The 21592-nt window shown below is 34.4% G+C and overlaps 1 protein-coding gene across 2 annotated transcripts in view; it reads right to left on the bottom strand.

The window, feature by feature from the left end:
- LOC126756330 (uncharacterized) overlaps positions 1-21592 on the bottom strand; it is a 140976-nt gene that overhangs the window by 71783 nt on the left and 47601 nt on the right. For both annotated transcript variants that reach the window (XM_050469307.1, XM_050469308.1), the window contains exon 3: positions 14211-14331. In XM_050469307.1, coding sequence (XP_050325264.1) covers positions 14211-14327 — 117 coding nt within the window. In that variant the 5' untranslated portion in view covers positions 14328-14331. The remainder of the gene's footprint in view (positions 1-14210; positions 14332-21592) is intronic.

Here is a 21592-nt window from a genome sequence, read left to right as displayed (position 1 = left end):
ATATAATCTCGCATATTTTCTTGCAATTAAAAAATATTTGAAAGCAGTTAAATAGCATAAAAGCAACAAATCATACGCCATTAGCACAAATCTCATCACTACTTTATGAAATTCGAACCACAAAAAGTACTGAATGTATTTCCAGTCGCATGAAGTCACCTATAACTTCAACTTCCCATCACCACATGTCAACAATACGCTTTTCGTCGCGACGCCTCTAATTTGATATACTAAACGTTGCAAAGACATTATGTCACCCGATTTGCATTTGCGACACACGAATCACGAGCACGAGCGAGCCGATTTGTTTTTCTTCAACATTTTTCCTTTGCCACAGAGTCACAGTGGCTTTGCCATTTCCATTGTGGCACGTAAGAGTTTTGCTTGCAGATTTTCTACTCTTTCTTAGCGCTCTTCTGCAGCTCCCCTCAACGGAGGTGGTGTGTGCATATATGTAAATGGCTTCTAAATCTGCCTGCCTCTCTCTGGCCTTTGCTGCTTCTTTCTTTCTTTAGTGGCGACTTCGTTGACTTCCTTTGTTATTGTCGCGATTTTCCACAGCCATTGCGGCACCAGCTGTAGGTATAACTTGTATGTGTAATATGTGAGTTTTATATGCAGCAGTTGCAGCTGTATTTAACCGTTATTTCTAGACTTTTATTTGTATGTGTGTGCTTGTGTGTGTCTTCCAGCTGTCTGCTTGGATTTTCTATTCGCTTTTTGCTTTTGCAATAGTTGCTGTAACTGTATTTGTTGTTGTTGCTTTGTCTTTTTCCTTTGTTTTGCTAGCCCTTTTTGTTCCCATCGTAAACTGTTGCGCGCCTGAGAACTGTGCCTTAGTTTGTCTGGAAAATCTGCAGCCCTCCAGCTGTTGTCTGCCGCGCGCATATTTCACTCACAAATACCTCTATTGTTGTTCTTGCTGTTGTTTGGTTCGGTGTTCGCTGTTTGATGGAAAGCGCTGCCATTTAGCGTCAGCGCCGCAACTGTTGGATTGAGTAATTTCTCGGCGCTGCGGCCGTTCACGTTGTTTTCGAGCTACAATTTCTTATTGTTGTTGTTTTTTCTTTTTTTTTTGCTCTTGTTTGCTATTATTATTGTTCCTTATGCCAAGCATTGGTTTCGGTTTCATTTTTCCCGTCGCAACTTTTAGGCTTCACTTTTGTGTATTTTCCTCAACTTTTTCCCACTTAAATCACCCAAATGTTTGTTTTTGTTGGTTTTGTGAGTTTTCTATTATTTCTATAAATTTTTTGGTGTATTATATTAGCGAAGCAACCAGAAAAATTTGTTTTGTAAAAAATACCTTGAATTAGTTGTGTGTGAAAACATAAATTTGTCAGGCTTTTATGGCAACGTGCGCCACAAACACACACTCACGTATGTATGTATATGGGTGTGAATGAATTCAAGCGTACAAAATTGGGTTACGAGCTCATATTGCCACATGCATACAAAAATAAGCACAACAACAGCTGTTGACAGAACAATAGCTCTTGGGGTAATGTGGACTGTATGTGTACATATGTATGTATATACATATACTTATGTATACTAATATGTGTGTATGTGCGCCTAATATTTACGAGCGCACGCCTACCAGCTGCTACCATTTTCGGCTTAGCTGCCATATGCAAGCGCGCACACGCTGGCCGCTCTAATTCGGCGCTAACCAAAGCTCACACCATCAAAGTACAGAAGACTTAAGCGCGAAACTTTTTCATTTTTTTTTCGTTTTTCTTCATATTTTCCTGTTTCCTTTATTTATTTTTCTCTAATTTTTTTTTTGCTTTTTTTCTCATTTCTTTCTTTTTCTCTAATTTTTTTATTTTTTCATATTTTTCCATTCTCGCTCCCATTCCTAGATGTTTTTGTTCTTTACCTTGCTTTGCTGTTGTAAATGTCACTTGCACTGCAACATTTAAAATTTATGACTTTTGTCATAAAGTTTTGCAAATTTATGAGACAATTGTCGCTCGCTGCTGCTACCGTTTTTACCCATAGTTGTGTTACTGTTGTTGGTATCTGCTGCTATGTTGTAACTATTAAGTTGATTGAATATTTCATATCTTGTTGTTGTTGCGAATGTGTTCAACTCGCCATCGAAATGAAAGTTGTTTTTGTCAATGCAGCGCAGCAAATGTAAAGCAGAAATATATGGCTCACGGTGGCAATCAACTGTAGGCGATTATATATTGCAATTGGTTTCAACGAAACAGTGGTGGCTAATTTTAGTGAATACTTGAAATGAGGCTGCGAAACTCTAAGAAGTTTGTCTTGTTTCTGGTGATTTGCACAACCTTGAATTTCTTTGCAGTTAGTCTCTAATTTTTAACCCAGTACTTGTCAAGAATTTTCATTTTTTTCTCAATAAATATACCAACGAACAAGAATTGGAAGACATTCATCTATTCCAATTCTTGTTCCTTAGTTTTTTGGTTGAACTATTTTTGATAGTAAATAAGACTTGCTTACATGCAGCTAAGTCTGTGTAAAGTACATATGTACTTACATATATGTAGTATATATGGTATGTACAGATAAAAAATATTGACGCTACTATCAAGCAAATATTATATGGTTTGTTTGTTGATTACGTTCATTACCCTATTACTGATATTGAAACGAAAACTTTTTGTCCTTTTAAATTAAAAATTTATAAATAAAAGATATAACAATGATATATTCAAAATTTTTAACGAAAAAAGTCAGAAAATAATCGATATTATTGATAACACTGATAATTAATATCGATAATCAATCATCGAAATTTTTCCATTTTCATAACCTTAATCAATTATGTCCAAATTTATAGAATGAAAAAGTTATAAAATAATAGAGACTATCGATATTTTTATGCAAAGTTGTAACACTGATTATAAATATCGATACTCAATAATCGAAAATTTTCTATTCACATAACCTTTACCAATTACATCCAAATTTATGGTATGAAAAAATAATCGATTCTAACGATATTTTTATATCGAATTGTAAAAGTGATTATAAATATCGATTAATAACAATCGAAAATTAAATAATCTCTACCAATTTGTAAAATTTATAGTACATCGAAATTGTGCTAAAAACACTTTGTACCAATATCGATAAACATTTGTCGTCGATAGTTTTCTATCTCTATAACTTTTCGAAATATTTTCCATATTAAATAAAAAATTAAAATTTTCAGGGTACAAAAATTCTTTGTAATTAAACAAAATTCAAATTCGAATTTTATTGTATTTTATACATATGTATGTATATGTATGTACATATACTATCTGATCAAATTTGACCCGGACAACATTTTCACGTAATCTTTATTATTATTTTCACAATAAGCTCCCGCTTAGCTTTGAATTAAGCCTTAAGTTTTCAGAATCAATAAATGAAAAAAACTTTTTTTTTTTAATTTTTGAGAAAAATTCGCCATTTGAGCTTTTCACAATAGTAAACTGATCTAAAATTTGTAAAATAAAGCTTGGTAGATATTAAGGTAGCAATTCTATCATTTTATAAGCATATTTTTGTTGAATAATTCAATTTTATAACTTTATCATTGCTTTCAAATGCTAATTTTTGGACAAAAACAAAATTGGGGGAGATAATGGGAATTCATATTTGTGAGCAGTGAGCAAAGAAATTGCGATTAGTATGACAGCAATTTACTTGCCACCACTATATGGACTTGACTGCACAATATATTAACTCTATCTATACACATCTACATACATATATTATATAAACCAATAACCTCAACAGAGTATTAATGCAGATACTGGTTCAATTTTTCTTACAATTATACATGATTGACAGGTTTAATTAGTTGGTGACAGCCTGTCAAGATTTTAAAATATTTTAAAATGAAAATATTTAATCGCCAATAAGCATAGAGTCGAAATTTTAGTTTAATGAATTTGAATAATTTAATACGGCTAACTACTAAGCTACTATTTAAATACTGGCATGCCTTGTGATAACAGTGCAAAAGCAAAATTACACATAAGATAACTATTGGCACTTTTTGAAACACACTGTGTTATAAGTGAATGGTTTCTCTCCCCTTCAGATCAAATATATATAACTATAAGGCATCATTAGGAATTTCAACACAAATTGGCTCATGATTCCATGTTTGGATCTAAATTCCAACAAACCAAAAGAATATAATGGCTCACGGCATTAAGGGGTTAAATCCACTTCTGAATTTCAAAAATATATTTTTTGTTTGGCGTACTCGTATATATGGAATGTACACACTATATATGTTCCATTTCCAATTTGAAGTTGGCCGGCAAATAATTTTAGAGATATATTGGATAGTCGAAAAAGTAATTTCTATTACTAATCAAACTTCAACATTTTTTTTTTATTTTATACATGGATTTCTCCAGAATTTTGAACTTAACCTTGTTGTTGTTGTAACGGGTTTCTTGTCCCCGTTAGGGTGGTTCAGATAAGTTGTCATCGAGGTCAGCCAACCGTAGGCCCAGGAAATGAGCTGTTTTGACGGGCTCGGACCATAAGAAGAGGTGTGGCTGATGTGTAAAGTTAGCTGGGTATGCAAAGGTGTTAGCAAAGTTGGTAAGAGTGATAGGGGAGTACACCTATATTTGGTATGTCGGGGTCGATTCTGAATAAGTAGGATTTCAACCTGCTACAGTATCCAGAAGGAAGAGTTCATTAAGCTCCTTAACTGGGAGCATATGTACCCCACTGTGTAAATGTTCGATAGGAGACATCAAGAGGCATCCCGTTATATTCGGAATGCAGTATTCTGACATGTCTAAAGCTTCCTTGTCTGCATTTCACTGCATCCAGGACGACCATTATGCTGTGGCGTAGTTAAGGATCGGCCTGCCGATAACCTGTACGATATTTATTAGTATCTATTGTAATTATATATATATTTTTATGTTTTTAGATTTGAAAAAAATGTTGAATAATTGATTGCCTTGCCGCCGGACACCTTTTTAGCAGGTCCTCCTGGATATCGGCTACGCGTTCAAGGGACTCCGAATATTTCCAAAATGAATCATTAATCAAGAAAATACATTAAATTCTGCAAATGCTGATTTTTTCTTTTTTTTTAATTAAAATGTCTTCTCATAAAAAATTTACCAGAAAACACCGTTTTTCTGACTTGCTATTGGATACAACCTTTAACATCAACAATAGTTTTCATAGTGTGTGACCGAGCCTACAGTAATTGACCAAATAGGAAAATGAGTGATGAGACATGCATACATAGACCTCAATTTATTTGAGCTTATTATTGGCTTTTCCCCTTTTTGAGTGCTTGACATTAAGTTTTTCTACAACTTTTGTTTACTCGCCGCTCATTATTGAATGAAAGTGAAAATAAAAGTGAATCTCATCAATGCACACAACACAGCAATAAAAATACACACATAAACAAACATAAATGAAATACAAACGCCAACAAAAGCGGCATAGCATCAGCACTTTTCATTAGCACAATTAATATAATCAGCGGCTACACATACACATACATATATCAAATATTTTGTTTGTATTTCCACTTCAGCGCAGCTTCATCACTTGCATTTTCATTATGAGCATAATGAGCGTTTCAGCAGCGGCGAGTCATTCATTCACTCAAATTTCGAATCAAAAGCGTGCGTTAGACGCAATGCAGGCAATTAAGCTTTTAGTTTCCGCTCTTACCTCCCCACGTGTCGTGTTGATTTTGATTGATGTGAAATTGCAGTCGCGGCTGTCTTGGCCACGCTCAGCTTTTGGGAATGTGTGTGTGCGTTTTTAATTTTCATTCATTTCATTTTGGAATCATAAATAAATGAGCATTTTCCGCCAGCACGCCAACATGCCACAAATACAACAATAACAGCAACACAATCGAGGCATAATGAAAATTGTTAAGATGCATTGATGATGCGCCGTTATTCAAGCTGCAGTGCGCTTAGTGGCAATTAATTGCAGTTGTTGCGCCTCTAAAATTGTGACTTGCTTGTCTATGTGTGTGTGTGTTGGTGTGTGTGGGTGGGTGAAGAGGCAGAGGTCAGTTAATAATAATTTGCATAATGTATGCATGTATGTCTGTATGTATTTGTTTATATTTCTATATGTGTGTTTCTTTGACATTTTGATCTCTCGGCGCTTTCATTTGTTTTGCGTTCAAAGACACCGAAGCGACGCCTGAAATTGCATAACCACATTTGCTGTTGTTGGGTCAAAATGTCAACAAGTAACGGTTTATTTACATGGTGGCGCGAAGACAACTGGCACTAAATGCTGTGTTGCGCCACTGAAAGGAAAATTATATTATATAATTTCCATTGTGTGCATGTGTCTTCTGCTTTATTGAGTTATCTCCTGCGATCCTCACGAAGTGTAGCCTTGCATACAAAATATTTACGCTTGCATAAGTGATGGCGAATAGGCAATATTTATTGATGATTTTTATGAATTATGAACGTAAAAAGCATTTTCATTGTAAGCTAGTAACAAAAAGATACCCGCTAAATCATGCTAGTCAATTCACAGCAACAATGTGGAGCTGAGATTTGTAAGATTGATTGAAAAATGCTAGAAAACTTTTAGGGGCCCACACAATGACAACTTAAAAAGGGCGAGTTTGGAAAATTTAAAATAAATAAAATTAAATTTTGGAGTGCATATTAAAACATGTCTCAGACTACACAATTAAATACTAAAAAAAATACAAAATTATTCGAATTATACCCGATTTCCGACGGTGCTAAAATAGGTCGTCCACTGCTGTAGTGATTTCGCCCTTTTTGTGGATGAAGCCAAAATAAAATATTCACTACTAAGGGATATAGTTCGCATAATGACATATGATCGAAGAAAAAGTTTTGAAGAAAAAAGCATTTCACCCAAACTTTTGGTCATTTGTCACTCAAGCTAACTGATTGAGCTAATTAATCTCAGCGTCTAAATTTATTGCATTTTTTTAATTACATCTATTATTGAGCACTTCCACACATTTTGTTTAATGTTTTGGGTATGAAGCGAGCCAATACTAGTCTCGTACAAAAAGACCTGCATCTTGACCTTAATAATGTAGCTAACAACCTCAAATTCATCAAGCGCATGACTAGTGGTGAAGAGAATTGCGATTATGAATATGAAGTCGAAACCGAAAAACTCAAAATTCCCTAAAAGCACTGAAGGCACTGAAAACTATCATAGCTTAAGCTGGTGTAAGGAGAATTAGATCAATAGTTGGCATGTTTGTACAGATTCAAAATGAGCCTATTTTGTAGGCCATAAAAAACCTGTATTAAAATTCACGAAAATATAGTTTTTTTTTGTCAGTCCGGGTCAATTTTGATCAGATAGCAAACCTATATTTTTATATTTATACTGAAGGCTTTATAGCTTTCGTTTTAACGATATACAGAGAACTTAATAAAAATAAAGAATAATATATATAGAGGTGATCAAGTGACTGATGCCCAGAACATACTGAAATTATGTAGGAAACACTTCTACAACCTGCTGAATGTCAGCAAAAGCATAACACCAAGGGATGGTGAACCTGATAGCAGACGCTCCATTGCCCGACCATGAAAAAGATCGAATAGCAATTACCCGCCTGAGGAGCAACAAAGCGGCGGGGCGGGGGAGCTATTCAAACACGGTGGCGAAGAACTGATAAGGAGCATGCATCAGCTTCTTTGTAGAATATGCTCAGACGAAAGCAAGCCCAACGATTGGAATTTAAGTGTGCTCAGCCCAATTCTCAAAAAGGGAGGCCCCATAATCTGCACCAACTACCTATCCCGCGGTACTACTTAACATCGCGTTTAAGGTTCTATCGAGTGTATTGTATGAAAGATTAAAGCCCACCGTCAACAAACTGATTGGACCTCATCAGTGTGGTTTTAGGCCTGAAAAATCAACAACTGACCAGATATTCATCATGCGTCAAATCTTGGAAAAATACCGTGACAATCACGCGACGTTAAGCAATAAGTAAAGCTCCGTCAGGATTGGGAAGGACCTCTCCGAGTCGTTCTTTACCAAAGGAGGTTTCAGACAAGACGACTCCCTGTCATGCGACTTTTTCAATCTACTGCAGGAGAAAATAATTCGAGCTGCAGAGTTGAATAGAGAAGGTACAATCTTCTACAAGAATATACCAAATTGGGCTTATGTGATCAAAAAATGGTTAATTTTTCAGAAACTGACTCTTATGAGTATAGTTGTGGGGATCGTTCATAATAAATCAAACACATGACTGCAAAAGTTACTCAAATATCTCCAATTTCGGCTTTGCAAATTAAGCTACAAAATCATCTTTAAACACACCAATTTATCAAGAGATGATTTAATTTCACTTTGATCAAACCACAGGGGTTTGACTGACTGAAAATTACTAAATAACCAAAAAGAAATTTCTCCAGCTGTTTAGTAAGCTGTGTGCATTTCGAATTTTATGCGAGTATACATATATTTATTTGAAGCAGCCTGCCTATTTTATACATATGTATATAATAATCTACATATATAAATATACTTGAGTCTGCGCTACGCATGGCTGATCAAAACCACTTAAGTGAGATTAATTGTATCGGCTTAGCGTTTTACTACACGCAATTAAAGCAATGAGCAGAAGTTGGCAGCGGAAAGTAATATGAAAGTGAAGCAGTGAAACCTGAAGAAAAAATTAAAAAAAAAAAATAAAAATAAGTAACAAAAAAAAATTAAAAATACAAAATAAAAATAACAAAAAAATTAACAAAAACAAATTACGAAAATAATTACAAAAAAAATAGAAAATAAAAATAGCAAAAAAATCCAAAAAATGGAAAACATTAAAAGTCATCATCATCAAATCGCTTACTAACCAGCCAATTGTAGCAGCAGTTGGCATAAAGCGTGAATCGCAAAAAGAAAGTTGTCACAAAAACCATAAATATAAGGCTGAAGCAACAACTACAATAAACTTGATTTTTTGTGTTATAAATTTTTATCGAAAAAAGTCAATAAAAAGAGAGAGAAACAGTTTAAACTAATAGCTAGTTAGGCGCTGGCGCTGCGAAACTAGACATACAACACTAACTCTTCATAGTAGCTGCAACATTTGAGGCAAATTTATTGTTGAGTAGACGCAGCGTGACTGAAATGAGTGCAATGAATGCATGATTAGCTCATATTGAGTGAAAGCGCTGAGTGCTGAGACTCTAATTGAGTGACTGAGCGCTTTGAATGGCAACAGCTGAAGACTCGTAAATCGGCGCTGTGAGTGAATGTCCACCCAAAGCGTCTGCAACGTTTGATGACCAAAGTGAAATTACGTAAGAAATGCTTGTTAGCGCGACGCATTGCGTTCACCGCACCGCCTTCCAGCAGCGTCACACGCCGCAGAGAAAGAGTCACACGATAAATATACAGACGATTAACTTCCCCAGCCATAATTTAGCATTTCGCTCGAGGCAAAGCACGTACGCTAATGAAATACTTGCATACCACTACAGTAAACATAAGAATATGCATGTGTGTGTGTGCTTGCACAATAGCAACAACAACAAACTTTCGTTGACGATGTTGATGATTGTGGTGATAATATTATATATGCTGAAGACGGTATTTATTGACAGGTGAAATGACGACATGCTTTGTGTATGCAAATTCGCACACAAAAACACGCACATATATGTATATATTCCCATAAATACATGCACACACACTTATAGTATGCTCTTAGCAAGCACTTATGCGGCAGTCATACCAACGCTGAGCTTTTCAAGATGCCAATGCTTCACTTTTTGCACTTTTTCACTATTTTTTCTATCGCTATTCCTCTTTTGTGCGTTTTCCGCATGGCCAGCGCGTGTGTGTGATCTTCACCAGCCAGTTGGCTTGCTTGCTCGCTGGCTCGTACGCTAATAAACGCCAAATTAAAGCGTGATTATGTTGGTTTGACAACGCGAAATGCACACGAAATAGTCATAACGATAAAAATAAGCGCGCACACACACATACTCACACATGCGCGCGAATTTTCGATTATAATACTTGAAGCTGTTGAAAATAGTTTGCAAATACCTTTTAAATATATAAACAAATAAATTACGTTTTTTTAAGCGTTCGTTTGGCTTAAAGTTTTTAAAAATTTATGCGCATCGCATTTTATTTGTCGCGGAAGTGGCGTTTTGTTCAGCTCATAATAGGCTCTTACTTTTTTATTGTTGCTTAAGTGATGTTTATGATGATTTTAGAAAATTAAAATAAATGAATACTTTTAATTGCAAGTGTTTGTCGCTTGCAGTGATTATTTTTAAATATATTTGAGTCACTAAAATCATTATTTTGTCTTAAATTTTCGCACAAGTTTCCATGAGCACTCTTTTACGTTTCAATAAAATATTTTAAATATTTTTATTTACTTATCGAGTAGCCACAGGGTATTCTAACACTAGAGCTGTTCCAAACAGCTAATTTTTTCATTACTTTAAGAGCTGTACTAGCATTAGCACCCAGAAACAACTAACTTTGCTCCACTCTCCAATAATCGTATACCTACTTTATTTCACTAAGATTCATCATATAATCTATAATCCTGTCTTGCGTATTTTGTCTACCAGTAGCAAAGTCAATACAATTTTTTTAGATTTTTTCGATGCCAAGAAGGAGAAATGATTTTATTTGAAAGTCAAAATGCTCTCTGAATGGTCAGTATCTCGTAAATATAGTTGTGAGCCTGTATACGTATATATTATACTTCCCCATGACTCATTGTTCAAGCATGACCTTATAACTACTACAAAATTCGTCGGGTTGCTTTGTTAATGCTGTAAGTATTTATTTTTAAATTAAACTGTTTAAAATGTTTTTAAGAATTTTCAAAGATTTTAGATCAAAAAATATTTTTATATATATATATTTTTTTAATATAAATACATAACAAACTCCTACTAGCCAATGTTAAGACTAAATGCCAATCATTATATACGATATTTCGCAATCTAAGGAATATTGGGTACCTTATTGTTTGCTTTGAAGCAGAAGTAAGCTTTTTTATCTCTTTATGTATAATGGGGTGGGGCAAAAAAGAAATCCTTCGACACGAAAAATAAGAGATCACTTTATAGAACAGTAAATTTCCTAAAAGACTATGAGTTGTGTAATTTAAAATGTTATTTTACTGTCACTGAGTTATAAAACTCAAAAGAAAAAAAAAAACAAATTTCCTTAAAATAATCAAAATTTTACTGTTAATAACTTTCAAACGGGTAGAAATACGAAAAAATCATGATGGATCTTTTTTTGTGGAGTATTCGATTACCTACGAAATCTATGTAAGAAGATATTGTTTTAAGTAGTTGAAATAAGAATTTTTCTATCTGATAATAAGAGAAAAAACATAGAAAACTGTAAGGCAGAGGACCTTGCCGTTACAATTAAGAGCTCGTATTTGAGGAAGACCTATCTAAATCAATTTTGCAGAGTTCCAAGCGAAAAATATTCGTCTTTTGACCCACCCTAAGGTACATGTATATAGTATGTATATTGCTTAAAGCATACTTAAGCATACATGCTAAGAATAAAATCTTCTAATTCTTGTCATGTATGCTTAAGTATGCTTTAGGCAAAACTCCTTCTCAAAATAAACCCTCACTAACCTAATTCGCCACAGCTACGCATATTTTCCTTACTTTAATTTAAGTGAAATCGCTTAAACTGTATAATTTTTGCTTAAGCCACTCTTTGTATAATGTACTATATGTTTACATAATTATTATTATATGAAATTTGATATGCATAGTTAATCCAGTGGTCAAATTTAAACATTTAAGACACACGTTAAATACATTATGACAACAAAATTAAACTTTCCATACAACAGCATGAAAAAGAAGCAACATGAATTAAGAACATGAGTAAGAGCAAAAGAATGCTCGTACGTGAGTGCGAACAAGTGTATTTTCATTTGAACTTCACATAGGAAGAATGAGTCTATGAAAGAATAAATGAAGAATATTCCAAGCAAACGAAAAAATTTTAGAAGCTTCAAAATTTGTTAACATTAAGCCGAATATGACGGTCAGTGTATGAGTTATATACAAGTATATGCACATATATGTATATATTTAATTGCTTGGATTTCGATGCTCGGGTATAAAATGTTCGGTTGCATCCGAATTTACATTCCTTTCATGTTTTGTATAAATTTTGTGAAGAAGTACCTACATTTACACAATATACCTTACATTTTTCATTTTCACAAATATTGTTGCGCCAGTAGTGCGTATATCTATGCAACTACATTGGCGCTAGTAAACATAGCTGCATTTTTTGTTTTTGTGTATTATATTTGTACAATATTTTTGGCTGGAACGTGCCGTTTTATTAATGGGGTCAAGACTACGAACGCCTGCTTCAATGCGACTATAAAAATTGGTAAACTGTCATCGAAATATTGTGTATGATTGCAAACGTGATAACACATATGTTTCTATGTGAAAAGAAACTTCGCTGCTTGTTATTTAACTTACTTACTTAGTCATTTCTGCATTTACTAATACATTTACATGTGTTTGGCATATGTAAAATTTCATTATTTAGTCCTTTAATATGCTCGTAGGCACACATGGCGTATGAGTAACAGAAGTGTACATACTCTGCACTCAGAAAATACAAATGTAGGAAATTAAAAAAAAAAATAAATCCAAAAATTTAATTTACAATTTATAGAACAAATTATATATAAAAAATTTATAAATTTTTTTTATTTTATTTTTATTATTTTTTTATTTTTTGATTTACATTAAAAAACTAAAATCGGTTATACGAAACGTTTACTTTAGAAGATATTTGCTTATGCATTTTCTAGTAAGATACCAACCTAAATATCTGAAAATTAAAAATCTATGTAATACATAGAATAATTTAAAAACATTGTAAACTTAGCCTTCACATTGATAATATGACGCAAAGTGTCAGCTCGCAGAGCGGAGGATGGATCTTTCTAATATACGTATATTAATACTGTAATACTCAATACTCTTTTGGCAGTCAGTTGTATTAGATGTTTTCTTAAATCCAAACTACAGTCTTATAAGTTTAAATTTCGGTACTGATGCCCACCCCGGCTATCACTGGGATTCCACTTCGATAGTAGAAATACTAGTATTTTCTGAGACTAAAATTGCCAGGTGTGCATGTTAAAAAGACTAATATCGATTTTACTAATATATGATTTTACCGCGATATCGAATACTGCTCACTCAGCACAAATTCGAAAATTTTAGATGAATTTAAAATGCCCAAATACAATCGTAAGCGGTGCCTACGCCGCCGTCTTAGAAAAGAATATAAAATCTTATGGACTTTCCAAAGTGAAAAATTTTTATCACTCAAAATTAGTTTGCTTTAATTTTGATGTTTTAAATATTTATAGGGTTGTTTTAACTTCCTTTTTTTCTAGTTTTCGCACTTAGTCTCTAGTTAGTCATTGACTTTTGCAGCATCCTTCATACGCTAGCTACAAAGTGAAGGTATTTCAGTGAAGAAAAATTATTTCAATGTCGCTCAGTACTTAAATTTGCCAAAGAAACTGCTGAGCTGAACCTTATACTAACTTTATGCTTTAGTTCTTTGGACTCTCGTATATAAACGCACTCAGTTATACAATTATACGAATTGTGTACTATTTCGCAATTTAAAAAAATAATCGTAAACTGTCTGTCTTTTGACAAAATATCAGTTAAAACCATTATCCGTAGTTAATGTTGTATATCGTCACCTAAAATGCAAAATAATGTAACTTCAATTTTCATAAGTTTACAAGCGAAGGAAATACGATGTAATAGAAACCACTGATATTGAAACAAAATTTCAGTTTTGGTCATAAATTGGTTATACACTGGTTACATATTGGTTAGATCTGACAGCGGCAGCTACAAATTTAATACTACTGTATATATAATATGATGTAGTGAATCGTAAGCAATAAAAAACTCAATTTAGATTATTTTGATGATACGTTGTTTTGCATTTTAGGTGACGGTTTGTATGATAGCTTTTGGGAAGAACAGTAAAGCTTTTGTTATCAATTTAAAATTTATTGAAAGGCAACAAAAGAAGCTATTAGCATGTTATCTCTCAGTCTAAGCTTACATTGCAATTAAATTTAACTACAAAAACTTTTCAATTTTGAAAAATAAGAAAACTTAAAGCACATTTGAGCTGTCACTTACCTTATAGAGTTTCTCCTTTTGATACCACACATCCTCCTCCTCTTCCTGTGGACTAAAAGTCTGATCCAAATTCAGATCATCTCTAGAACGTGAAAGAATCTTGCGGCGTGACACCATGATGCTGCAAACAAAAAAAAAGAGAACAAATAAATGAAAAGAATAATCAAAAAATATTTAAAAATCTGGAACACACAACAACAATTTAAAAAATATCGTTATTAATAACAATAACCTCGATTTCCGAGAAAGCGTCAATGAATATAATTTAAGTTAAATTACAGCTGTGCCAAATTGCTTAAATTGCTGTGTACAATAATAAAAACAACAATTTATGAATGGCAATGAAGCGCGAAATTGGCGCAGCAAACGCAATGACTCGACGGTTTTCTTGGCCCGTTCTTGCAGCGTCACATTTAGAATGAGAATAACACTTTTGGGCGGATTAATAAATTAAGTAACACACAGAGGGCGACAAGAGCTTGAGCAGCCAAGTGCAAAAATAACAAAAATATAATAATTGCAAATTAAGAATTATAAATATTGCATTTGAGGGGCTGCTTACACTATACGCTCGCTGTTGCTTTTGCTTTTGTGACCGCAATTCAAAGTCTCAGGCGAAAAGTAAAGGACTTGCGCAAAAACTAAAATTAATGAAGCCCTGCTAACTTTTGTTTGTTCGCCATATTTCGTACGCCTGCACTTTGTTGTGGTTTAATTGTTTTTTTGTATTTTGTTCCTTTGTGTCCCCGCACATTTGCTTGACCTGTGTCCAAAAAGTAATAATAATATGCAATATTTATTCACTGAAGTGTGTGAGGTGTTGAGTGTTTGTCCCCTTGAGTTGTGGGGAGCTGTTAGCGACACACACACACTCGCACTCAGCGCGAGAGGTGATTGAACTTTTTGGCCGTTGCTTGGGACACCAGGAAGTGCACCGCAATGTGCCACTGTCCAGCCGTGTGTTTTGTTATTTTTGTGGCAGGCTTCAAAGCAAATGCCGCCAACATTTGGTGATTGACTGTCGACATGCCTTGGCCGTGGGCATTTCAATGACAATTCGGTTTTCTCTGGAACATTGTGAGTGTTCTTTGGCGATTTGTTGGTTGGAATGCATACTGAATGTTTGTGTGTAAGATTTTTTAAGAAAGTCGGTGTTGGGTTTTTGTATTTCTATGTTAATATTTGGTAGATGTGTGATGGCAGAGATAAGCTCTTGAATATGCAGCGCTATTACTAAATATGAGAAAGTTTCCCCATACCTATAAATGTGACCGTTAAGGCATAATGGTTAAATGTATACAGAACGCAGTATTCAATTTATTTTTTGTTTTTTTTAGCCAAACTACAGAGTAGATTTATATATATATCTCATTTTGTTGTTGTACCATTTAACTTAAGCGGCAGCATATTTTAAAACATTATATGCTCTTTTAATTTTCTGTATTCGGTGATATGTTTATAAGTTTATCCAAAAATTCAAGAAGAAATATTTTTCCGCTCAATTTTCCAATTTCAAATTTAAAAGTGGTTTAGGAGATATATTTTAATCAATGTTAGTTCGCTACTTTAAATAATTACATTATTTTAAATTATCAATGTTAAGCATATTATTTAGTTTATATGCCATGCCAGTAGCAATTAATTACTAAAGTGATATTAAAGTAAATAATTAACTAAAAAATATTGGGTATATACAATAATAGTTATCCTTTGATGACTCGTTTAGAAAATCGATTCGGATCCTAAGCTAAGCAGAATTACCAGTAAATAAAGACAATTAAATCACATAACATTGTTAAAATAAAAGAGAGTTATATTTTTAAGAAATTTTTAACTGATCTTATTAGATTATACACCTCAAAAATTGTTTCTGCTACCAATGATTTTCATCACATGAGAGGTCTAACCTGGGAATTGTTTAAACGACGCAATGTTCAAAACTTAAAGTGGAAATTGTTATCAAATTCCCCGGGTTAATGATATTTCAAAAAAAATGTATTTTGCTAAGTTGGCAGAATTGTCCTTAATTACTATGCCAAATATGAGCACGATCTGTCTACTAGTTTGTTTACAGCAGCTGGTTAAGTCGGTACACCTCAGTAACGCGTTGCGATTTTTACAATGAATAAAAACATCGAAAAGGATTTGTCTCAAATTTTGATTGCCTAACCAAATTTCGTGTACAATCGTTGAGAATGTTGGAAAAAGCTTACAGCGATTCAAATACGCAAACCAATGAGTGGTACCAAGCTTTCAAAGACAACCTTTGACCTCTTCAACTGATGAAACTATTAAAAAAGTGAAGGATATGGTGATTGAAAATCATTAGGCAAGTGTTACAGAGATAGAAAGAGAGCTCGACAAGTCCGTTCGAATGATTTTGGTGGATATTTTGGTTATGGAACGCGCTCTCGCGCCCGACTCGTTCCGATAAATCTGATTTTTTTTAAAGAATACCGAAACAGGTCTCTTTGGACATGCTTGTTCGTGCCATTTCTGATCCCACATTCATGGAGAGCATCATAACCGTCGATGGGTGTATGGGTTTATGTGTTTGACATAAAAACAAGTCAACAATCATCAGAATGGAAGGAAAAAAACGAGCCGAAACCAAAAACTCCACACCAAATTGTAATTGTTTTTTTGATATTCGTGGTTTTCAGCATCATAAATTTTTTTTCGCAGGGACGGACGGTCAATGAGGAGCTTATTCGGCATTACTGAGGAGTTTACGTGACAATATCCAAAATGGCCTGAATTTTGGAAGAAGAATTCATGGATTTTACACGATGATAATGCATCATTCCATCCAGCCACGATTGTCAACGAAATTAAATCCAAAAACGCAATGAATACCATCAATTACCCACCGTATTCACCAGACTTGGCTCCGTGCGATTTTTTCTTGTTCCCCAAAGTGAAATTGTCGCTCCGTGCAACCCGTTTTCAAACGATTGATGAGGAAGAGATATTGATATTTTTTAAAAAGGTTTATCTCGGTTTCCGACAAAACTACGAGTCCTATGTCAAAAAAGTACATGGCAAAAATGTAGGTAATAAACAGATTTAGAGCTTTTGTATAAGACCATTTTCACATCCCATCAAAATGTATATGCACATTTCAAATAAATGATTTTTGAGTTTCCTATTTTCATCTTTTGCAAATAACATTTCCCTTTCAAGAAATTAGAGGTAAGCTGATTCTAAAACTTTTTATTTGAAATACTCTTTATCAACTCATTTTGAATTAATGTCAAAAAAGCAGAAGAATTTTCTATTGAAAATTTTCACGTCAAAGAATCGGATTTTTCAAAAAAGCCTATGTCTTTTTTCTTTACTGAAATCTCTATTTTCTATGGTATAGAAAAAATGCTTTATTACTGTGGGTTTTTTTTATAAAATGTAAAGAAAAACCTCCTTAAACGATTCAAGGCTGTTTTCTACCACGAAATAATAATTCACACAAAGGTACATGTGTATGAGTGGGCACTTTTATTAATATCTTCTATTGTTTAAAAAGTTATTGATTATTCACAAATATACACTTCACTCTCAACGCTTGCGTCAAGAGTTAAAAAATTTTAAATATGTCAACGCTATACGCATAAAATACTAAATTGACGCGCTCTCAATATTATGAATACAAAAACAAATGTGCTACAAATGCTGGTTTAAAAAAATCCCGCCTTCCAGGTCATGCACTGAATCACGCAACAATAAAAAGCACAATTTTCAAAGATAAAAAATCACTTAAGAAATACCAAAATGAGACATGAAACACCTGTGAATGCGGAGAAAGTTGGCCGAATGTCAAAAGCACAACAACAATTCAAAGCGAAATATGTCGTTAAAAACACATGAGTGTAACTACTAACAAGTGTGTGTATGTATGTATGCGTGTGAGTATATATCCACTTTTAAGTATAGATAAGTATGTCTAAGCCACCCACCTGCTTGTAGCAAGTGCGGCGCGGATGTAGAACACGCATAAAGAATGTTTGTAGAACACATAAAACGGACGGACAGACAACAGAAAGATGTAAAGAAGAAGCAATAAATACGCATAAACTTTTTTTATATTACCGAGCACATGGCAGGTACTTTGTAATGAGCCACAGCACGCCCATTCTATGTTGCTGTGTTGCGCTGCTGATAAGGCGAAGACGCGACGAAGGCGGGGCGTAGATCGGCGAGGAGCGTCAAACGGCAGAAGGCAATAAATCACGAGATACACAGAGACTGCCGGCTGTTGACCGAGTGTTGTGACGAATTGTATACAAATTGCCGAGATGTGTACGTGTGTACGTGTGTAAAGCGCGTACTGTTAAACAATTAGTAGGCGAATCAAAAGACTCAAGCGACGAACTCGCGCACGTAGAATGCTCAAATGCTTGATGCGGATAGGAATGGTTTGAGAATTTTCAAAGAATTTAAGACAAACGTATATAAAAAATAGCAGGAAAAAGCACACACACGGCAAGTGGAAAGTAAAACAATAAAAACAACAAAAAATATTTTTATGTAAACGAGCAAAAAATCACTGGCTGGCACTTGTGGCTTTTAATGCCGCGGCAGCCACGTATATGCACAATGGAAAGCACAAAAACAACAACAAATACACAACGTTGTCACATTTAATTGTAAAATTATGCACTTGTAATATTTTCTTCAAATGTAATGCATGCAAATTAAGAATTCTTAACGGCAACGAGAACGACCACGCCGACGACAACGGCGACAGCGACAAAATGCACTTTTTACGGTGAAAATTTCAACTTTTCAATTTTTAATTTTTTCTTTTCATATAAAAATATGTATGTGCGTGTGTGTAGTTTTATTAAAATGAATTTCCGATGCGTGTCTGCGATTAACGCGTATCGTTTAGCGCGCTGCTGCTTCACCAACTGACAGCGAATGAGTTGTGTGTGGCTTTTGTGCCATAAAGACGGTGAAAAATTGAGCGACGTTTTGGCGACTGGCCCATAAGTGCGCGCCCAAAAACAGCAGAAGGCGGCCAAGTTAAGTCAAGGCGCAGTGGCGGTGACAGCAGCGGCTGGAAAGCGGGTCGGCGCGCCGCTGCCTCAGTGAATGAAGACCAACCTTCGATTAATTTGTTAAACGCAATGCCACGCAAAAAATATGCACGCAAACACACACGCTACATACACTATAAGCACATACAATACATTTGCCTACTGCATTGCCCACCCGCGCGTTTTTCATTGTAAGCGACGCCTGCGCGCTACAGCGAGCGGAAGACAGGCGCAGCCGCAGCGCCGACATGGTGAAAAAGGCTGACGTGCTTAAGCGCTTCATAAGAATTATTTCAATTGCATATGTATGTGTGTGTGCGTGCGTTGAAGCGTCGATCAGGTGAGTAACGTTACGTGGCGTCACCATGTTAGAGCCGCAACACCTGTGCGCTTCGCATTCCTGAGCAGTGCTCAAATAAATTCAATATTTTTCACATACAAACATTATAAATATATATATGCATACACACATATACATATGTAAAGCGCGCTCCCTAACTTCTCATTTTACGCTTGTACATATTATAAGCTTTGATTCTTCTTGTTGTTGTTGTCATGTTGTACTGTTTTTGCTGTCGCGGAGTTTGTCGTTTGTGTCAAGCAACAACAGCAAAGCAAATACGTGTATTGCATAATAATCAGGCGTCACTGATTTCAAATAAAGCTGAGTTTGTTGAATATGAACTTGGTTGAGGTATTTAAAAATATATAAATTTCATATTTGAAATGAAATGGCTTGGATTTAATTGAAAGCAAGAAAATACGTTAACCGCGGCTACATAAAAGCTATAATACCCTTTCCAGGTGCAATTCTTTACAATAAAAGAGTATAAACAGATAATTTTTTTTTTTTGATATGCCAGTTTGTATGGCAGCTATATGCTATAGTTGTCCGATCTGCACAATAACTTTCAAAATTGTAGCATTGTCAGCGACAACAATCTGTACCCAATTTCGTGAAGATATCTTGTCAAATAAAAGAGTTTTCTATATAAGAACTTGGAGTTGATCGGCCAACTTGTATGGCAGCTATAAGCTATAGTCGTCCGATCTGAACAATTTCTTCGGATATTGCGCCGTAGCCTTGAAAGGTAATCCATATCGAATTTCGTGAAAATATCTTGTCAAACAAAAAAAATTTCATACAAAAACATGATTTTCATCGATCAATTTATCACTTTCTAGGACAGATATATGCAAGAGTTGTCCGACATTCAACAAATTATCAGCTTCTTAGGAAAAAAATACGTGTCCAAATTTCAGATCGATATCTCAAACACGGAGAGACTAATCCGCGTGTACACTGACGATAATACGATCATGACGCTATAAGTATACAAGTACATACTTGTATATCCACAAAGTAAAGGATACAGTAAGGCAGAGTAAAATAGAATAAAGTAGAGCAGAGTAGACTAGACTTGAATAGAGGAATCTATAAAGCTTTCTGGAGTAGAGTATCTAAGATAAAAAAGAGCAGATTAGAGTCGAGTAACTTAAGTAGAATAAGACAGAGTAGAGAAACTTAGATTGGAAGTAGAGTAGAATAGATTAAAACAGACTAGATTAAGAGCAAAGTAGGTCTGGGTATACTAGAGTAAATTAGCTTTTATTTCAGATTTAGATTTCAAATTGTTTTGCCTAAACACAAAATAAAGTTCAAAGTAAAGCAGAAGAAAGCAAAGTAAATGGGGGTAGACTGTACAGATTGCGGAGTGCAATAACGTATAATCCATATTATAGAAGATTAATTATACAACTTTAATTATACAACTATTTTACGATAAATTATTTTTGACCAATTAGAACAACTATTATTTATTACCTGTATTGACTTTTCTTTCTTCTTATAATAAAGCTATTTCCATTTTTAATAGTATTAGTCTCAATTGTATGCAGAATACTTAAGAATCATTGAGTCTGCCTTCAAAATAAAGCCATCAGCAATGCAAATTTGCTCACACCTAAAGCACTTGAAATCCACTTGTATTGTTCTTTATTTATTTCTTAGCTCAATTTTCAGCTTCCTGCAGTCCAAACGCAACCCAAAGGCATTTCTGCGATATTTCTTATACAATTGACTGGCAAATTTGAACATACACTCAGGTTGTTATTGAAAAATTCAAGTGCTCATCGGGGGAATTTTTATTGTTTTCCTCACCGCTTACTCCTGTGGGTTTTCTCAACATACATGATAGTCTTCTTTAGTACTCGAAACTGATTTTGATTTTATTTATGCGCTTGTGGCGGTCGACTACTGGTAATTTACATATTCGATTGTTTGTGCTTTGTAGAAAATTTCTTTTTTACTAATTGTTTGATAAACAGAAGCAATAACAGCATTCTGGA

This window comes from Bactrocera neohumeralis, chromosome 4 (genome assembly GCF_024586455.1).
Source record: "Bactrocera neohumeralis isolate Rockhampton chromosome 4, APGP_CSIRO_Bneo_wtdbg2-racon-allhic-juicebox.fasta_v2, whole genome shotgun sequence".
Lineage (NCBI taxonomy): Eukaryota > Metazoa > Arthropoda > Insecta > Diptera > Tephritidae > Bactrocera > Bactrocera neohumeralis.
The sequence above is the reverse complement of the archived record's forward strand: the minus strand, read 5'-3'. Positions and strand labels throughout refer to the sequence as shown.